The sequence below is a fragment of the Nerophis lumbriciformis genome, linkage group LG09 (genome assembly GCF_033978685.3).
Source record: "Nerophis lumbriciformis linkage group LG09, RoL_Nlum_v2.1, whole genome shotgun sequence".
Taxonomy (NCBI): Eukaryota; Metazoa; Chordata; class Actinopteri; order Syngnathiformes; family Syngnathidae; genus Nerophis; species Nerophis lumbriciformis.
The window spans coordinates 15,115,001-15,136,028 of NC_084556.2; the positions used below are offsets into that span (position 1 = coordinate 15,115,001).

Genomic DNA, 21,028 nt, shown 5'->3' on the forward strand with positions numbered 1-21,028 from the left:
CCCGTGGCCCGCAAAATTAGTTTCCATCCATCCATTTTCTACCGCTTGTCCCCTTCGGGGTCGCCTGGGGCGCTGGAGCCTATCTCAGCTGCATTCGGGCAGAAGGCGGGGTACACCCTGGACAAGTCGCCAGCTCATCATAGGGCCAACACAGATAGACAGACAACATTCACACTCACATTCACACACTAGGGACAATTTAGTCTTGCCAATCAACCTATTCCCAGGTGCATGTTTTTGGAGGTGGGAGGAAGCCGGAGTACCCGGGGGAACCCACGCAGTCACGGGGAGAACATGCAAACTCCACACAGAAAATCCAGAGTTTGCTAAGTATAAAAATGAGCTGCAATTTATTAATGAAATAAACTGCTGTTCTAAATGTGTCCACTGGATGTCACTATATCAATTCCAGTGTAACCCAAATCACACATCACATTGTTTAAAGATGACGTGTCAGCTGACTTTAAGCGCCCTCTGGATTGGCTCTCACTACTCCAATCAGCGCAGGTGCAAGCAATCAGCTGCTCCTGTTGTGGCTGGCAGCAGGCTAATGCTGTAGCGACGCACAATAGCTTTTTTATTGTAAATTATCCACTCAAAAGGTAAGATGCAAAGACTTGACCATCATCTTTTTAGTTAGAGTTCCGTGCAGTGCTCGGAATTTGTTGACGGCATGATGTGCACCCTGAACTCCAATATAAATATGTGTTTCTACATTTGTTGTTTGTTCTATTTTATGTTATGCTTAAATCTACCATGCTCACATTGGTTGAGATTGTAGTTATGTTACCTTTCATTCGGCTATCATGGTGACATTTTGACAATTGTTTTGATTATATTATAATTGTAATATTTGAATGATGTCTCAGGGCAGTCAAAGATCGCAACTGGACTGTTTGGTTTGTGTTAGAAGACGTTTCGCCTCTCATCCGAGTATTCTTTATCAGTTCATGCTTAGAGACTTAGATTGGTCAGATCTAGTCTTAGAATTAGATTGGTCGGATCTAGTCTAGCGGCTGGTGCCAAAACCCCAAATATTTATACTCCAAAACCAGGAGGGTGTGCCTGGGTAAGGATGGTTTGTCCTATTGTAGAGAGAAAAACAACTGTTTTGATGCAAACGAGCAATTCTACTGTGAATGCCAACGACAATCGTTGAAGTCGTAGAAGACGTTTCGCCTCTCATCCGAGTATTCTTTATCAGTTCATGCTTAGAGACTTAGCAAAAATCAGAGATTCAAAAACGGGACAAAAATTAAACAATAGTTTCATTCAACAACATCTCCATGTTCACCCGTATTCCAACCTAGGATGCAGTAGAGACGGTGATGCAATGTCTACGATGTGATCACACCTTACAGGATGATCCACACCAAACCCAGAACAGATTTGCCTTTTGCTGGAACTTTGTCTGTCTTAAGACTACATACTTTCAATTTATGGGAACATTTTATCGACAAAAACGTGGTTGTGCCATGGGATGACCTGTATCTCCAATAGTAGCAAACCTCTACATGGAGGACATGGAAATGAGAGCTCTGAGCTCTTTTAAGGGAACAGCTCCAAGTCATTGGTACAGATATGTGGATCACACATGGGTTAAAATCAAAAACCAAGAAATGCAAACCTTCACCGAGCACATTAACTGAGTGGACAAAAACAAAGTTCACGTGTGAGGATGTCAAAGATTTTGGACTGTGATGTCCACATTGGAGAAAGCAGGGGCCTCCTTGTCAAGGTTTACCGAAAACCAACACATACCGATCAATACGTACTTTTTGACTCACATCACCCACTGGAACACAATCTGGGTGTTATCAGGACCCTAAAACACAGAGTTGATAATGTTCCTACCAGCCCACAGGCCAAATAGTAAAAGCATAGGCATTTGAGGGAAGCCTTCAAAACCTGGGGTTACCCCAGCTGGTCGTCTGTGAAAAGTGCATCCAGTTCCAGAGATAACTACAACAGAATGGATGAGGAGAAAAAGGTGACAGACGCAAAAATATTGCCATTCCATATGTATCAAGTCTATCTGAGAAACTCAGAATAATTTTTTAACCAACACGACATCCCAGTACACTTCAAACCAGGCAACACCTGATACAGAGACAAGTGCATCCTAAAGACTGGATACCCCACACCCACAAAACAATCTGGTGAATGCTATCCAGTGTAAAGATGAATTCACTGATTCATATGTTGGGGAAACAAAACAACCACTTGCACATGGCACAGCATAGCAAACTCTTCAGGCCGAGACTCAGCTGTCTACCTGCACCTCAGGGAGAAACAGCACTCCTTTGAGAACAAACATTTACAGATTCTTGACAGGGTGGACAGATGGTACGAAAGAGGAGCGAGGGAAGCCGTCTATGTCAAGGTTGAAAACCCATCCCTGAACAGAGGAGATGATCTGCGACACCACCTGTCTTCCACATACAACACTGTCCTTTCAACCATTCCTAAAAGACCCCAACAAATAACTGGAGTTACAAACATTTTGGTCACAGAAGGTGACCAGAATGCCACTTGTGCCATTTGTTTCCAACTGCATGGAATGCTAACGTGGGGGATTCCGACTATTTTGGACTGGTAGTAGTCGATCCACAGAGACCGTTCAGCCACACAATACCTCAATACTAACGAGGGGAAATTACACTTCAACGACTGTCGTTGGCATTGACAGTGGAATTGCTTGATTGCATCAAAACTACGATAGGGCAAAACTATCCTTCCCCAGGCACACCCTCCTGGTTTTGGAGTATAAATATTTAGGGTTTTGGCACCAGCCGCTAGACTAGATCTGACCAATCTAAGTCTACGTGCATGAACTGATGAAACCTACTCGGATGAGAGGCGAAACGTCTTCTAAGACAAACCAAACAGTCCAGTTGCGATTGTTTGACTGAAAAGAAAACAATTCTGAAGTTGTTTTCATTTTAAAATTATCATGCTATGACTTTACCTGTGTGGCAAGAGATTTTCCCCCATGTGGCCCCTGAACTAAAATTACTTTGACACCCCAGGCCTATACTGTAGTGTAAGTAATCATAATACCAGAAATATTTTTTTAATACCTTTTTTTTTATTTTTTTAAAGAATGGGAACAATTAGGATTTAGCATATTAATTAATCATATATATTATAGTATACTGTATATGAATTATTAAAATACAAAAAATTAATACACATAAACATAACTCTTTTTTTTTTTACATTTGATTATTTTCAAATTCTACTCAATTATATTTCAATTAACTAAATTGATTCCTAACATAAAATGTATACACTATTTTAATTACACGGGGGAAAAAACAAATAATAATACAAACAACTTTTTTCAAATTTAAATAATCATGATTTTAATGTTTCTCATATTTAATCAAATATATTAATGTATACAGTATATTAATGAGTGCAATACAAAAATAAAGAAACATCATTACATATGACTATTTTCATAATTCTACTTAATTATATTTTCAATATCTAATTAGCTTTTTTCAACAAAATTGTAGATATTATGGTATTACCAAAAGTACAAAAGATACTTTTTTCAAGCTAATTTTTTTTTTTTAATTTACAACATCAAATTACTAATAAACTATTTTATGCATACGGTTTTATGAATACGGTTTTATGAATACAATTTTATGTACACAATATCAAAATTATATTTGTGTTATATTGCTAATTATTTAACACCAGAAATGTTTGTATTCCAAAAAACATTTTTTATTGGCATTTATTATCGAAATTCTAATCATTTATATTTCTAAAATCTAATTGGATGTATTTTATAAAATGTATATATATATGAATATATATATATCATTATACCATACCATACCAAATATACCAATGTTTTCCAATTAATAAATACATTATAATTTAAAAGAAAAAAATACATTTCAATACAAAATTACTAAAAATGTACTTTATGTATACAATATCAAACCAAATTAGAATACTAAAAATTAAAACATTTTTTTTTTTTACTTTTCTAACTTCTTTTTATCAGAAATTGGGATCAATTCTAATTATATTTGGAAACCATTTTATATCAATGTTATATGTACAGGATAAACATATTATAAATTATTATAATATCAAACATATACTTTTTTACATATCAATACACTTTCCTTTCATTATATTACAGCGTTCCCTTAACTAAAGCGATCAAATGAACCAGCAACCAAGTGGCGAGGGAACATTGTGTAATTTAATTAGAACTTCTCCATGATTGGCTGGGATGGTCACATGGTTCTGCTGCCATACAGTGCTGACTATGTGAATGCAAGTTAAAATATGATAGATATGGCTGCAATACTGTAGTACCTGAGTTGAGATATATTCATATTGCTTGAAGAAGCAGTGCTCACCGTAAGGTGCAGCTTTACCTGCTAGACTAAATCCAGACTGGTGCAGGTTTCTGACAGGCTGCTTGGTGGGCGATGTGCGAGCCGAGGCCGAGGGCGTGCCGCCACGCGACATGGAGAATTCGGACACAGGGCCGTCGTACATTCCTCTGGGCACTGCTCTTAGGACAGATAGCTGCACAAAAACACAACAAATAGAAAAATTAGGAAGGAAAAAGAAGCAAACACAAAACTGTTTTGTTATTCTGTGCTTTTTCAATTCATTTCAATGTTTTCCTATTCAAGCATCAGGTGAAAGTACATCCATAAAATGATTACACACAAGGAAGATGTCAAGACATGACAGGAAACAGCGTGTTTTTTTCCCTATAAACCATAAGCACATTTTTAAATTGGTTTCATAAACGTCTAATGAGAAGTTTAGTTGAGGAATATTGGAATTATTTTGTGATGCCAGTGGAAATAAATAACATGTGGGAATTAACTGGAAATAACATGGACTACGACTAATGATAACTACTACTACTAATAATAATAATAATAAACTGCATTATATACTGTAGTTCTAGGTACTCAAATAGGAGGATTAAGCTCTTTAATATACTGTATAACATAAAGCTACAATAATAATACATGTACAGTATACAACACTCTTCTAGATACTCAGAAACTGATTAGTTTTTAAATGTAATATATTTAAGTATTTTTAACCTAACTTAATCAGGAACATTTTGTCATATTTTTTTTTTACTTTTTTGAGCATATAATTGTAATCAAATGTATCTACTTGACAAAAAAAAAGATATTTGTAATATGTTTTCTGGTCCTGCTCTCACAAATGGGATTGAAGGAAAATATCAATACAATGTGCATGGAAATTAATTATTTGAAAAAGTATAATGCTGCAAGATTTATACTAGCCTATATATATATAATATACATAATATAAATAATATTGGCTTGGAAACGCCTCGGGATCCCCCGGGAGGAGCTGGACAAAGTGAGTGGTGAGAGGGAAGTTTGGGCTTCTCTGCTTAGGCTGCTGCCCCCGTGACTCCACCTCGGATAACGGAAGAAGATGGAAGGATTAATAATAATTTTGTGTTCCTTTTATAACTGCAATCGTGATGATTTATTCCCCTCTGTTTTAAAAATGTTTGATAGTTATTTTTTATAGTTTCTTACATTTAAAATTATTGGTATTTTGCAACTTTATCCTAATGTTTTTGTATCGTCTCTTCCAACAACAATGTATTAAACAGTACAACTAAATATAAAACCTTACCAGCTGGATTACATTTTTACAACAGAGCAACATAATTTTTTTGTCATGTCTTTATTTCCGCTTGTTGCGAGTCAGATTTTAGGTGCTATTATTTATTGTTCATACTGTACGGCAGTAAAAATATTAGTACATTTAGTATTCCCTCAAAATGCACTACAATACTTACAGTCGTGGTCAAAAGTTTACATACACTTGTGAAGAACATAATGTCATGGCTGTCTTGAGTTTGAAATAATTTCTACAACTCCTATTTTTTTGTGATCGAGTGATTGGAGCACATACTTGTTGGTCACAAAAACATTCATGAAGTTTGGTTCTTTTATGAATTTATTATGGGTCCTCCTTTTTTATTGTCCCATTTACTCTCTGTAAAGCACCAGTTCCATTGGCAGCAAAACAGGCCCAGAGCATAATACTACCACCACCATGCTTGACGGTAGGCTTGGAGTTCCTGGGATTAAAGGCCTCACCTTTTCTCCTCCAAACATATTGCTGGGTATTGTGGCCAAACAGCTCAATTTTTGTTTCATCTGACCACAGAACTTTCCTCCAGAAGGTCTTATCTTTGTCCAAGTGATGTTAGATGAAACACAAATTGAGCTGTTTGGCCACAATACCCAACAATATGTTTGGAGGAGAAAAGGTGAGGCCTTTAATGCCAGGAACACCACTCCTACCGTCAAGCATGGTGGTGGTAGTATTATGCTCTGGGCCTGTTTTGCTGTCAATGGAACTGGTGCTTTACAGAGAGTAAATGGGACAATGAAAAAGGAGGATTACCTCCAAATTCTTCAGGACAACCTAAAATCATCAGCTTGGAGGTTGGGTCTTGGGCGCAGTTGGGTGTTTCAACAGGACAATTACCCCAAAAACACGTCAAAAGTGGTAAAGGAATGGCTAAATCAGGCTAGAATTAAGGTTTTAGAATGGCCTTCCCAAAGTCCTGACTTAAACGTGTGGACAATGCCGAAGAAACAAGTCCATGTCAGAAAACCAACAAATTTAGCTGAACTGGACCAATTATGTCAAGAGGAGTGGTCAAATATTCAACCAGAAGCTTGCCAGAAGCTTGTGGATGGCTACCAAAAGCGCCTTATTGCAGTGGAACTTGCCAAGGAACATGTAACCAAATATTAACATTGCTGTCTGTATACTTTTGACATAATAAATTCATAAAAGAACCAAACTTCATGAATGTTTTTTGTGACCAACAAGTATGTGCTCCAATCACTCTATCACAAAAAAATTAGAGTTCTAGAAATTTTTGAAAACTCAAGACAGCCATGACATTATGTTCTTTACAAGTGTACGTAAACTTTTGACCACAACTGTATATGAAATCCATATTGTAAAGCGGCGGTATCAATGATCTACCTGCTTCCTGGCTTTGATGCGCTTGTAGGCATAGTCTGGGAATGGCGAGCAGGGGACGAAGCGACCCACGCCGGAAGTCACATGTAGGTTGTCGTCTTCCAGAACAATCTTGCCCTGACAAATGACCACCTGTGGAGCTCCACGCAGCTCCATGCCCTCAAAGATGTTATACTCTGCAGTCTGAAATAAATGATGACATATCAGCATGGATTAATAACATGACTAAACTTTACTCTCCCTTTAATATTACTTTTCAATTCTTTTTTTCTGCCTTTATAATCTTAGATCCTTCATTCCACTGTTGCTCTTTTCTGGCCTGCTTTCCAAGTTGAGGCCAGAAGAGGGCATAACTCCCAGTGAGAGGCTGCATGCCAAATGTGATGTCATGACAAATGTGTGTGTTGAGAAACTAACAGTGCCGCACAGTTCAATGTGTAAACTAAACATGGCTGCCGACTACTGGCCTAGAATCAAAATAGCCATTAGATCAGATTTATTACCCGTGTTGGAATCTGACCCATGTTTTTGGAAGTACTGTAGTGGGAAATGAACACGTGACATCATTACATAAGAGTCCACAGAGGATGTCATCCACATTATAAAAGATTTGCAGATTATTAGTTACGCCAGAGACAGAGCTCTTTGTGTCTCTGTCCTGGCGAATGGAGCCAAATCCAATGAACAAGCTTCACCGCACTTACATAAACTCTGACTGGTCTATTTTAGCAGACAGGATTGGTTGATTTCAGTAGATTTTGCTGCTGGACCAAATAATCATATGCAAAAAATAAAAATAAAAAACACAATTAAATAACAGAAATTTGGAAATTAATGTTAATAACGACATTTAAATGCAAGTCTTTTTTTTATCAAGACTTTTTTTCCCTTTCAAATAAAATAAAAACATTTAAGGCTAATTCTTGTATTATTTTGATCGTTTGTGCCCTGTGTGATGAAATAAACAGTCAAACTAACTAACAGTATAATATTAATATCTGTGTTCATAAAAAAAATACACAACTTAAACATTTAAACATAATTAATGATTAATTGTAATTTAACATATTGTGTTTTTCAAGCTATAAATATTATTTTCCTTTGTTTTTTCTTCCTCATTGATTCAACAAAGGAGGAAACAAAATATTGTACATGTCTAATGCATTTATTCAAAATAAATTTAATGAAATAATGAGTCGATTTATTACTGTGAGTGTATGTGGACGTAATTATGTATGATATGTATCAATAAAACACTGAATATGTTTGTATTGTACTGTTGATCAAGAATCAGATTATTATATCTGAGTGTTGGGGCAGGACATTCCTCCTGCTCATTTTCGAACATATATTATGTTACATTTTTAAAACGTTCTTTTAATATTACTTCTTTTTTTCTTTTTTTTTTCACAAATGACAATATTGTATTGGATATGCTATTTTTTTCTTGGAATGTTGTAAAAATTTTGAGTATTGTTTAGTTCTTTGTCATGTTGTATTTGTCACTTTAGCGTGAGTGTTATATTGTGTTGTTTTTCTATCACTAGTTTTTTAAGTTGTGTGGATGATCGGGGCTTGTGGGGATGGAAAAAAAAGGTTGCGTAAGGTTGCATAAAAATCCAATGTTGTATTGTCCAAATGTGTTTTCCACTTTAGTTTCCCAATGAAAAATATGAACAAATGTTTGAAATCTCTGGTCTTTGTGGAACATCTGCCATGTGAGCCAATACTTAGCTCATCTCCTTATTGTTCTAAATGACACACCAGTGTAATAATATATGATAGGAAATAGCACTTCATGGTTGTTAGCGTGACTTCAATGTGTTTTTTGATTCAGTGAGTCAGATAAAGATCCTTTGAGACCTCATTTCCGTTCAGAGGAACAAGGAGCTCCCTGGACGCTTGTCAAAAATGTGTTTTCTCCTTTGAAACTTCTGTGCTGCTCTTCTACAAGAAAATGACAAATTTAGGACCCCTGAAATGAAGGGTTTTAATCCTGGGATTTTTTTTAACTTTATTTTTATCAGGCCTAATAACCCTCAGGAGACAAAGGCTAACTTTTGCATCCTTTAAAGTAACATTTTGCTCAGTTGTTGGCTGTAATTCGTGTTACTTTAAAACTTTTCCTATTAGGGTTTTTTTCATGTTAAATTTAAAACTTTCAATGTCCAATTCTTTCACAGGTATACGATAAACTAGCAGTTATTCAACAATACCCCAAAACCCTAAACAATACACCAAACTTGTCATTTGTTTTTTTTTGTTTTTTAACCTTATTAATCAAATCAAATGATGTCACAGTTGTCATTTAGTATATATTCGCATAACGAGTTATTTTACACATTTTAAACCTGATACATTATTTGATTAAAAGGCTTTCAAAAGGGTAAATAATAAAAATTCAAATTACATTTTGATAGTTTTGTTTAGGACAGACGTTTATTGAAAAATTTGAGCAAAAACAGGTCAAACATTTATTCAATTAAGAAATATTTTACGCTCTTCAAAACCGAGAGGATTTTTATGTTCTGTTTGGCATTGAACATGATTAATAATTGAATGTCCCCAGATGAAAAAAATGCAGGCGCTTTTATGAAATTATTTATATTTTTTCAGATCAATTTCATTAGTAAAAAAAATTTTAAAAAACAGGATACTAAAAATAGTTTTGTAATAAATTAGAATTAATTTACATGCTTTACGACCATCATGTGTGAATGTGGAGTGAGTAAATGATAAGTTCTCAGTTCTCTGTCCAGAAAAGCTCTGTTTAAATCTAATCCATTATTATTATTGAATTAGTTTCTTTATGTTCCCCCCTAAGTCAATATATGAATACTGTAGGCTACACTGTAATTAGTAGTCAAAATGTGGAGACACGACACAGATTTAATTTACAAATAACTAATAGTTTAACAATAATTCAAATGTAAAATATAAAAATGAAAACTGATTTGTTTTGCGTTGTAGTTGTGATTAAAAATAATAATTACATGTTGGATATTTTTGTTTAGGACTAAAAAGTATTTAAAAAATTAGCAAAAAAAAATGAATAAATCATTTTAATATATATATATATATATATATATATATATATATATATATATATATATATATATATATATATATATACATACTGTATATACTGTACATATACAGTATATATACATATATACTGTACATATACATTCAAACACACATAATATACATATACTCATACATGCATATATATATATACACTCCTACATACATATAATATACATACTCATATATACACGTACATATACATACATATATACACACATACATATAATATATATACTCATATATACACATACATATACATACATATATACACACATACACAGTATATATATATATACATATATATATATATATATATATACACACACACACACACACATATATACATATATACACACACACATATATACATACAGTATATACACACACACACACATATATACATACATATATATACTGTATATACTTTTTATATACACACATATATGTATATACTTATAGAATTATACCTTATAGACTTATACATACATACATGCATATATATATATATACACATATACGCATACGCATATATAAACATATACGCAGATATGTACATATACACATTTATTACATACATGTACATATATATATATATATATATATATATATATATATATATATTAGTATATAGTATTAAGTATATACTGTAGTGTATATTAGGGCAAGTTTTTTTTATCAGATTAATGAAACTCTTGAACTTTGATAAATCATGATTATTCACAGGTTATTATTTGCTTGCATATATAAAATTTGCTCAAGTAAATACCCCAACATTTAGATACAAATTAAATTTGAGAGTCAGAATGTCATACAGGAAGAATTTTTATGTTTTACTGAACTGCAATTCATTGTTTTGCTCAAAAATTGGTGACAGTAACTGGAGTAAGAATTAAGTGCATATTTTGAAAGTCTTAAAAATACGTTCCCAGGCCAGCTGGGAGACATAGTCTTCCCAATGTGTCCTGGGTCTTCCCCGTAGCCTCCTACCGGTCGGACGTGCCCTAAACACCTCCCTAGGGAGGCCTTCGGGTGGCATCCTGACGAGATGCCCGAACCACCTCATCTGGCTCCTCTCGATGTGGAGGAGCAGCGGCTTTGAGATCCTCCCGGATAACAGAGATTCTCACCCTATCTCTAAGGGAGAGCCATGCCACCCAGCAGAGGAAACTCATTTCGGCCGTTTGTACCCGTGATCTTGCCCTTTCGGCCATAACCCAAAGCTCATGACCATAGGTGAGGATGGGAACGTAGATAGACCGGTAAATTGAGAGCTTTGCCTTCCGGCTCAGCTCCTTCTTCACCACAACGGATCGATACGGAGTCCGCATTACTGAAGACGCCGCACCGATCCGCCTGTCGATCTCACGATCCACTCTTCCCTCACTCGTGAACAAGACTCCGAGGTACTTGAACTCCTCGTCTTGGGGCAAGATGTCTTCCCCAACCAGGAGATGGCACTCCGGGCGAGAACCATGGACTCGGACTTGGAGGTACTGATTCTCATTCCAGTCGCTTCACACTCGGCTGCGAACCGATCCAGATTACATGTATTAAAGAGTAATTCCGTTGGTAATTCAATTACTTTTTTGGTGAAGTAACAAGTAATTATAATGGATTACTTTTTTAAAGTAATTTTTAGAACAATGGTCATGATACAAGATCAGGAAAACTTGTTTGCCATTTTTCATTGTTTTTGTGTTGCAGTTGTGGTTTGCTTGCACAGTTTACTCACCGAGTTGTGTGTCTTGGCCGTAATGGTTCTTACGGCGTCCGTGTCCCAGATGACCAGGTCGGCATCAGAACCCACGGCGATCCGACCCTTGCGTGGGTACAGGTTGAGGATCTTGGCGGCGTTGGTGCTGGTGACCGCCACAAACATGTTCTCGTCCATCTTGCCTGTAGACTGTGCAGGGAAAGAAGATGTATAACTAAGATATATATTGTTTCTGATTTTGGATGGAGATTAAAGGATGTCTGACCACAGCTTTGTCCCAGATGAGCACCATCCTCTCCTCCACCCCATTAACTCCCTCGGGGATCTGAGTGAAGTCGTCCTTGCCGATGGCCTTCTGAGCCACGCTGAAGGTGCAGTGAGCGCTGCCCGTCACGCTCAGGTCTCCGCTAGAGGATAACACAACACAAGTCGCAGCAAAAAGTCACGCGCATACACAAAAAGAGAGAGAGAAAGTCCTTTTTGACAAGAAACTATGTCCAGTATCCATATGACAGGCAAACTCACTTACAAGGCAGTTGTGTAACATCTAACAATGTTAATTTATTTATTTATTTGAATTAGGACAATGCATATTCATCAACATAGAGCAACAATGTAAATAATATAGAGTTAGCACAATAGTTAATTTTCATCCGTTGTCCTAAGGCAGGTTAATACAGTAAACATTCAACAGGTCATGATACAAAATAATACATAAATCACAAGACATTACACATTACAATCATACCATAAGTTAAAGTTAAAGTACCCATGATTGTCACACACACACTAGGTGTGGCGAAATTATCCTCTGCATTTGACCCATCACCCTTGATCACCCCCTGGGAGGTGAGAGGAGCAGTGAGCAGCAGCGGGGGCCGCGCCCGGGAATCCTTTTTGGCGATTTAACCCCCAATTCCAACCCTTGATGCTGAGTGTCAAGCAGGGAGGTAATGGGTCCCATTTTTATAGTCTTTGGTATGACTCGGCCGGGGTTTGAACCGATCTCAGGGCAGACACTCTAACCACTAAGCACAGACCATGGACAAAAAAAAACTAACAACAAACAAAAAAAAAGCATGTGAATAACCTAATTGTGCGTTCATGTCTGACTAGTTTTCAACCACTGTTTCAGTGCAGTTTTAAATGTTAAATAGGTGTCACAATACAACTCTGAGCCCCTGTTTTTGGGCAAACTGATAGACAAACATGGCGCTCAATATATTTTTCCTTTAGTTGGATGGATTAAATTTGTATTTTTGCTGTTTGATCATAATTCAATTGCCTGTTAATAATGTAAATAGCAGCGTCCTACCTGCCTACTGCTAACATCTTAGTCGCCATGAACCATGTAACCTGCTAGCCAGCAAACACAAATACTTCACTTTTTTTATATGAAATTTGGATTTTATGTTCTATTTTTGTCATTTGTGTCATAAAATAATTGTTGTGCCGCTCCAGGATTTAAAAGTTAGGGTCACAATTACTTTAAAATCCACCATGAACCAGTAAGTAGCAAGCTAGCTAACAAATAGACTAAAGACACTTTTTTTTTTTTTTTTATTAAAGGAAATGATTGTCTTTTTGTCTTTGTGTCATGATGAAATTGTTTCCCCCACCCCAGAATGCCAACTGTAGAGTCACATTTATCTAAACATTCTCTGTGAACCCGGAAGTAGTCAGCTAGCAAACAACCAGTATAAACACTGCAGTACAAACAACATGTTGTGGTCATTTATTACAATAAATTACGATTATTGGAGAAATGTATCTTCCTTTTAGTTGTTTGTTTAATAAAATAATAACCCACTCCAGAATTTAAATGGTAAGGTCCCATTACATTAAATGTAATTCTTAATAAACCAGGAAATAACAAACTAGCTTACAAATACACAAACAAACAACACGTTTTGTTATTATATGAGAAGGAAATTAAGTTTTTTTTGTCTTTTGCGTCATGCTAAAATTGTTCTCCCCCACCCCAGAATGCCAACGGTAGTCACATTCATCTAAATACTCACCATGAACCAGGAAATAGTCAGCCAGCAAACAACAGACAAGGTAAAGTCTTGTTACATTAAAATGTCATTCTTAATGAACCAGTAAGTAACAAGCTTTCTAACAAAAAGGCAAACAACACTTTTTGTGATTTAGTAGAAGGGATTATTGTCTTTTTGCCATTTGAGTCATGATAGAAAGTCAGAGCCTAAAAAACGTACGATAAACGTCTTCAATTTTTATGAAACAAGAAGTAGCCTGCTAGCTAACAAACAACAAATGGTGCCTTTTTTGCTGTAAGGAAATAATGTTCCCTTTTTTGCTGTTTAAGCCATAAAGCATCTTCGTATTGTAAAAAATGTAAAGTTCAGTCTGCTTATTGTTTGTCTTATATCACTTAATTTCTACAAAACATGAAGCAGCTAGCTAGCTAGCAAACTGACAAATCCAAATAAATTGCTCATCAATTTCTACATTTTATTTGAGGAATGTATTTTATCTTTTTATTGTTTGATTATTTCCTTTCCCCCTACAGTCCTGTCTGCCTATTCCTACTGCCCGATTCCATCCGCCGTGAAACAAGCAAAGCAAACTGAAATCTTTGCCATTTATTACAGCTACCCGTATTTTTCGGAGTATAAGTCGCTTCGGAGTATAAGTCGCTCCGGCCGAAAATGCATAATAAAGAAGGAAAAAAACATATATAAGTCGCATTTTGGGGGGAAATGTATTTGATAAAACCCAACACCAAGAATAGACATTTGAAAGGCAATTTAAAATAAATAAAGAATAGTGAACACCAGGCTGAATAAGTGTACGTTATATGAGGCATAAATAACCAACTGAGAAGGTGCCTGGTATGTTAACGTAACATATTATGGTAAGAGTCATTCAAACAACTATAACATATAGAACATGCTATGCGTTTACCAAACAATCTGTCACTCCTGATCGCTAAATCCCATGAAATCTTATACGTCTAGTCTCTTACGTGAATGAGCTAAATAATATTATTTGATATTTTACGGTAATGTGTTAATAATTTCACACATAAGTCGCTCCTGAGTATAAGTCGCACCCCCCGGGCCAAACTATGAAAAAAACTGCGACTTATAGTCCGAAAAATACGGTATTTGTTTATTTGTCTTTCGATTTGACTCACTATTAAATCACCGTTCACAACAAAAGTCGTCCGCCTTTATCGACTGCCTCGTTCTTGTCATAATGCACGCTACTGATTGCAGAAAGTGCAACACAAAGGTATAAAAACACAAACATAACACGCAGCAATTGTTGCCGTACCTGGACAGGAGCGTGTTCAGGTAGTCCGGGGTGGTAGGGTCAGGGCTGAGAGGCGGCGACGTGACAAAGGAAGCCGCTTTCGCCCAGTTCTTGCTCCAGTAGTGCGTCCCGTCCGTACCCAGGCTGGCCGTGATCGGCTCCCCGAAGACAACATTCCCTAAGAAACGAAGCACTTTACTATTGCACACCTAAAAAGCACGACCCGAGTTGAGTTCGCCGCCATTGTTTACCTTTTTTACGGGCCTGCGAGATGAGGTCTGCGGCGCTTTTGCTCATGACGCGGGTCACGTAGAGGGGACAGTTGGTTTGGCTGGCGATGGTGATGGCCCGAAATACGGCCTCCGCTTCCAGCTAGAGTGGAAAAAAAAGGAGTGTTCTCAAATAAACGCCAGAGCAAGCAAATATCATATCTGGGCGGACTGTTTTCAATAAATACTTTCCAACCAAAAGTGGCACCATAGAACTTGAATGAGATTCCGTTACATTGACTTACACTGTTTATCTTACAACACTAAGGAACCAACTTGTGGGAAAAGTTGACTTGTAAATTGAATTCAATTCAAATTTAAAACCTCGCTGAGATGAGATCATTTGAATGTTTTCTTTTAGCGACAACGAGCAGATGATTTAAAGTGCATGAAGCCACATTTGCAATAACAAGAACAGTGTGTGTGTGAGAGCGTGAATGACACCACACACCGTGGTACAGAGGCCAACACATGTATAAATTAGTAGTACTGTTTATATTTATGATGCGTTCTAACCTCTTCTGGCCGACTCAGCACGTGTCCCTCTGGTCCAGTGATTCCCATCTGCAGCATCCGTGCTTGCTCCTGTTGGTTCGTCATGCAAACAAAAGTCAAACCTTTTCGCATCTGCTTCTTTACACATTGAGGACATTATGGCGCGCCATTTGGATAAACCAAAAAGTTGGACTGGGAGAGCTTGTTCTCATCAATTAGGTAGGGTTTCCTACAAACAATATATTATTATTATAAATATATTATTATATAAATATATGATATATATATATATATATATCAGAGGTACCAAAAAAGTTACACATTTGACGTAAATTAAAGGTTTTAATCCTGAGAGATAATGCTTTCAATAATACTGGAAAAACTAACTTTTTTAGTAAAAATCATTATATATTTTTTTCAATCAAAAAGACATATATTAGGGTGCTTTTTCGGGAGTTTTTTTTTTTTAATGAATATATAACTTTAATTAAATTCAATTATATATACATTATATAACCCCGGCCGAGTCATACCAAAGACTATAAAGATGGGACCCATTGCTTTCCTGCTTGGCACTCAGCATCAAGGGTCGGAATTGGGGGTTAAATCACCAAAATGATTCCCGAGCGCGGCCACTGCTTCTGCGTACTGCTCCCCTCACAAGGGGTGGAACAAATGGATGGGTCAAATGCAGAAAGTCATTTTACCACAGAAAGTATGTGTGAAACTATCAGTGGTACTTTAACTTTAACTTTAAAACAATGAAATTACTAGAAATTTTAAAATCGACTTCCAGAATACTGAAACAAGTTTTTACATATATTTTAATTTATTTCAATTTGAAATAAGCTTGAATACTTTTCAAATATAAATAAAAAATATGTTCCTTATCGTTAATTGTTCCTTATTACACTGTAGTTTGTATAACAAGTGTAGACTATGTACAGTACAAATTATTTATTTAAAAAAAAAATGTTTTTGAGCTGAATATTTGTTTTCTTTTTAATATATTTTAACATTCTAATTTTTTTATTTTTTTTTAAGTCACATTTTAAAATACTACAATATGTTTTAAATTAAAATTTTAAATAAACTTTAGTTTTATGCAATTAATTGTATGAAAATACTTTATCTTCTAAATCAATATATTAATAAGTGGTAGTTATTAGAACAGCAGAAAATGTGCAGTGACTGTAAATATATACTTTTATCATAAAAACAATAACAACAACTTAACAATAATTCAGATATAGATACAGAACACATGGCATTTGAATAACCACTTATTTAGTGCAATTATAGCAAAATATTGCATTGTCATGGCACAAGATCAGCGAAACATGTTCGCTATTTTTCTTTTTTTTGTTGTGTTTCGGCGTATGGTGTTGCAGTCGTGGTTTGCTTGTAAGGTTGTGGCTCAGGTTGCTGAAAGTAGTCCAATTGGAACATGATTTAGTGTTTGAAATGTTTTATTTATTTAATTATTATCATTAAAATGTAATTAACCAATACCAGGGGTGTCAAACTCATTTTACCTCAGGGGCCGCATGGAGGAAAATCTGTGCACACGCGGGCCTGACTATTAAAATCATGTCATTAAAACTAAAAAATAAAGACATCTTCAGATTGTTTTCTTTGTCTTACTTTGGTCAACAATAGAACAAACACATTCTGAAAATATTACAATAAAAATATAGAGAAAAAAAATGCTGGCAGCGGTAAAGTTTAGATCTATGAAGGAAAGAAGAAAGTGAATTAATGTTTATAACTGAATACATTTACATATGCATAAAAATTTGTTTTAAATGATAAATGATAAATGGATTGTACTTGTATAGCGCTTTTCTACCTTCAAGGTACTCAAAGCGCTTTGACACTACTTCCACATTTACCCATTCACACACACATTCACACACTGATGGAGGGAGCTGCCATGCAAGGCGCTAACCAGCACCCATCAGGAGCAAGGGTGAAGTGTCTTGCTCAGGACACAACGGACATGACGAGGTTGGTACTAGGTGGGGATTGAACCAGGGACCCTCGGGTCGCGCACGGCCATTCTTCCACTGCGCCACGCCGTCCCCAGTTTTCTTCTGTATTATTTTTTTTAATGAATTGAGTAAAGTATATGACAACCTTTTTCCAAAACACAATATAGAATGTGAGATATAACAAGATAATGCATACATTTATCATTTGTTTTCAAACCGGTTACAAAAAAAGTGCGATCCCAAAAATTGACTGTGGGACCCCAATTTTTATGACTTGATGGACCCCATTTTAAAAATTCCTAGCGCCAACACTGATGGAGTATTAGTGCGTGCAAAACAGCAGCAGGCGGCTGTGGCCTGCAGGCCGGTTCTAATACTAATATATATATATATATATATATATATATATATATATATATATATATATATATATATATATATATATATATATATATATATATTTATATATATATATCTAGGCCCATCCATCCATCCATCCATCCATCCATCTTTTTCCGCTTATCCGAGGTCGGGTCGCGGGGGCAGCAGCCTAAGCAGGGAAGCCCAGACTTTCCTCTCCCCAGCCACTTCGTCCAGCTCCTCCCGGGGGATCCCGAGGCGTTCCCAGGCCAGCCGGGAGACATAGTCTTCCCAACGTGTCCTGGGTCTTCCCCGTGGCCTCCTACCGGTTGGACGTGCCCTAAACACCTCCCTAGGGGGGCGTTTGGGGGGCATTTTGACCAGATGCCCGAACCACCTCATCTGGCTCCTCTTGATGTGGAGGAGCAGCGGCTTTACTTTGAGCTCCTCCCAGATGGCAGAGCTTCTCACCCTATCTCTAAGGGAGAGCCCCGCCACCCGGCGGAGGAAACTCATTTCGGCCGCTTGTACCCGTGATCCTGTCCTTTCGGTCATAACCCAAAGCTCATGACCATAGGTGAGGATGGGAACGTAGATCGACCGGTAAATTGAGAGCTTTGCCTTCCGGCTCAGCTCCTTCTTCACCACAACGGATCGATACAGCGTCCGCATTACTGAAGACGCCGCACCGATCCGCCTGCCGATCCGCCTGTCGATCCACTCTTCCCTCACTCGGGGCAGGGTCTCCTCCCCAACCCGGAGATGGCATTCCACCCTTTTCCGGGCGAGAACCATGGACTCGGACTTGGAGGTGCTGATTAGATGATATATCTAGGCCAGTGGTTCTTAACCTGGGTTTGATCGAACCCTAGAAGTTCGGTGAGTCGGGCTCAGGGGTTCGGCGGAGGTCAAGACACACCCGACTCATCGTGTAAATAAAAACTTCTCCCTATCAGCGTATTACGGATAGGGCAACAGCAGAAGTCACACTGATTTGCAGGTGTGTAATTTGTTGTGAGTTTATGCACTGTGTTGGTTTTGTTCTTTGAACAAGGTGATGTTCATGCACGGTTCATTTTGTGCACCAGTAAAAAAACATGGTAACACTTTAGTATGTGAAACATATTCACCATTAATTAGTTGCTTATTAACATGCAAATTAGTAACATATTGGCTCTTAACTAGTCATTATTAAGTACTTATTAATGCCTTATTTGGCATGGCCTTGTTATAACTCTAACCCTCTAACCCTGGCCCTAACCCTCCAACCCTCTAACCCTAACCCTAACCAAATAACTCTAAATTAAGTCTTTGTTACTTAGAATATGTTCCCCATACTAAAGTGTTACCAAAAACATATAACTTTGTCTTGAATTTGAAAAAAAAAAACATTTTGTTTTTCACTAATGAAGGGTTCGGTGAATGCGCATATGAAACTGGTGGGGTTCGGTACCTCCAACAAGGTTAACAACCACTGATCTAGGCATTCTTGACTTTGACACCCCTGACCTATACCCATACAGTAAACTAAAATAGATTGATTTCTATAGAGTAGCATGTCATCATGGGAATTGTGGTCAAAGCCATAAATGAGCAGGTTTGGGATCAACACAGCTTGGGTGCCATGGTTATTGTCATAACAGGAGTTACCAAAATATGTTACATATGCCTTTTAAAAAGAATTCAGGTGATGATGTCATGTGGCCGACATGTGTGCTTCGTGAGAGTGTGTTCTGTGTGTATGTATACACAGAATATGCTCTATGGAAAATAGAGTACATAAAGGAACCAAGTTGTGATATGTACATTAACTAAAGAGAATCAAGGTCATGAGAAATGTTTTCTTTTTCTTCTACCTCTGCAATGATCTCTCCATTTTCAGCGTGGACCTGAGCAACACCTCCCCTCTCTGCCAAGAAGCTAAACACCTCGTAAAGCTGCAACACAAAAAACCCCACAACAAATTACAGTCACAACTTTTGATCCCAGGTGGCACACCGCAATTACTGTGTCCTGTAATGGTGTATGTGTGTGTGTGTGTGTGTGTGTGTGTGTGTGTGTGTGTGTGTGTGTGTGTGTGTGTGTGTGTGTGTGTGTGTGTGTGTGTGTGTGTGTGTGTGTGCGTGTGTATGTGTGTGCGTGTGTGTGTGTGTGTGTGAGTGTGTGTGTGTGTGTGTGCCAGATGCATGGTACTTGTTTCAGCTTTTTTGGTTAGCCACATGTTGCCAAAGCTTTCTACCTCACTGTTGCTCATCTGGTAGTAGTCCTTATCCGCCATGTAGACCTGGAAGGAGTTTACACCTGCAGAGTGAGGAAAAACAAAGAAAATATTGTGCTAAAGTTGAATAAAAAAATAAAAAATAAAAAAAGACAATGCAATGAGACAAAACAAACCTTTGTCCTTCATCAGGTTTTCCACCTCCTGCTTGACGCTGTCGTTCCAGTGGGTGATGTCCACGTGGAGAGAGTAGTCACAGCAGGCCTTCTCGTCAGCCCACTGCCTCCACTGGTCGTAGGCCTCCATCAGGCTGCTTCCTGCCTCTGGGATCACGTGATCGACTGGATGGAGGTAGGGATGAGGAGGGACGGGGCGAGGGCGGGGCGCACACAGTAAACACAGAGTGATGTCAAGATGTGCCTGCTGGGGTTTTCTATTTTCTGTTCAATGATGTCTTGCAGGATCAGCTGTCATTGTGAGGTTTGGGCTGCGACCAAACATTGGCACGTGTCACATTTTGTTCATGTCACAACATATTCTCATGTCTGTTGATGTATTATCGTATGGCCACACT

General features: G+C 37.2%; 1 protein-coding gene across 2 annotated transcripts in view; it reads right to left on the reverse strand.

Moving 5' to 3' along the window:
* dpysl3 (dihydropyrimidinase like 3) overlaps window positions 1-21,028 on the reverse strand; it is a 46,293-nt gene that overhangs the window by 707 nt on the left and 24,558 nt on the right. The window contains exons 4-13 of one of the 2 annotated variants that reach the window (XM_061962514.1): window positions 20,631-20,795; window positions 20,476-20,537; window positions 20,093-20,173; window positions 15,907-15,975; window positions 15,373-15,493; window positions 15,143-15,299; window positions 12,108-12,249; window positions 11,861-12,031; window positions 7,045-7,224; window positions 4,389-4,560 (exon numbers count right to left, since the gene is read on the reverse strand). In XM_061962514.1, coding sequence (XP_061818498.1) covers window positions 4,389-4,560; window positions 7,045-7,224; window positions 11,861-12,031; window positions 12,108-12,249; window positions 15,143-15,299; window positions 15,373-15,493; window positions 15,907-15,975; window positions 20,093-20,173; window positions 20,476-20,537; window positions 20,631-20,795 — 1,320 coding nt within the window. The remainder of the gene's footprint in view (window positions 1-4,388; window positions 4,561-7,044; window positions 7,225-11,860; window positions 12,032-12,107; window positions 12,250-15,142; window positions 15,300-15,372; window positions 15,494-15,906; window positions 15,976-20,092; window positions 20,174-20,475; window positions 20,538-20,630; window positions 20,796-21,028) is intronic. The other variant, XM_061962515.2, reaches the window with a different exon arrangement.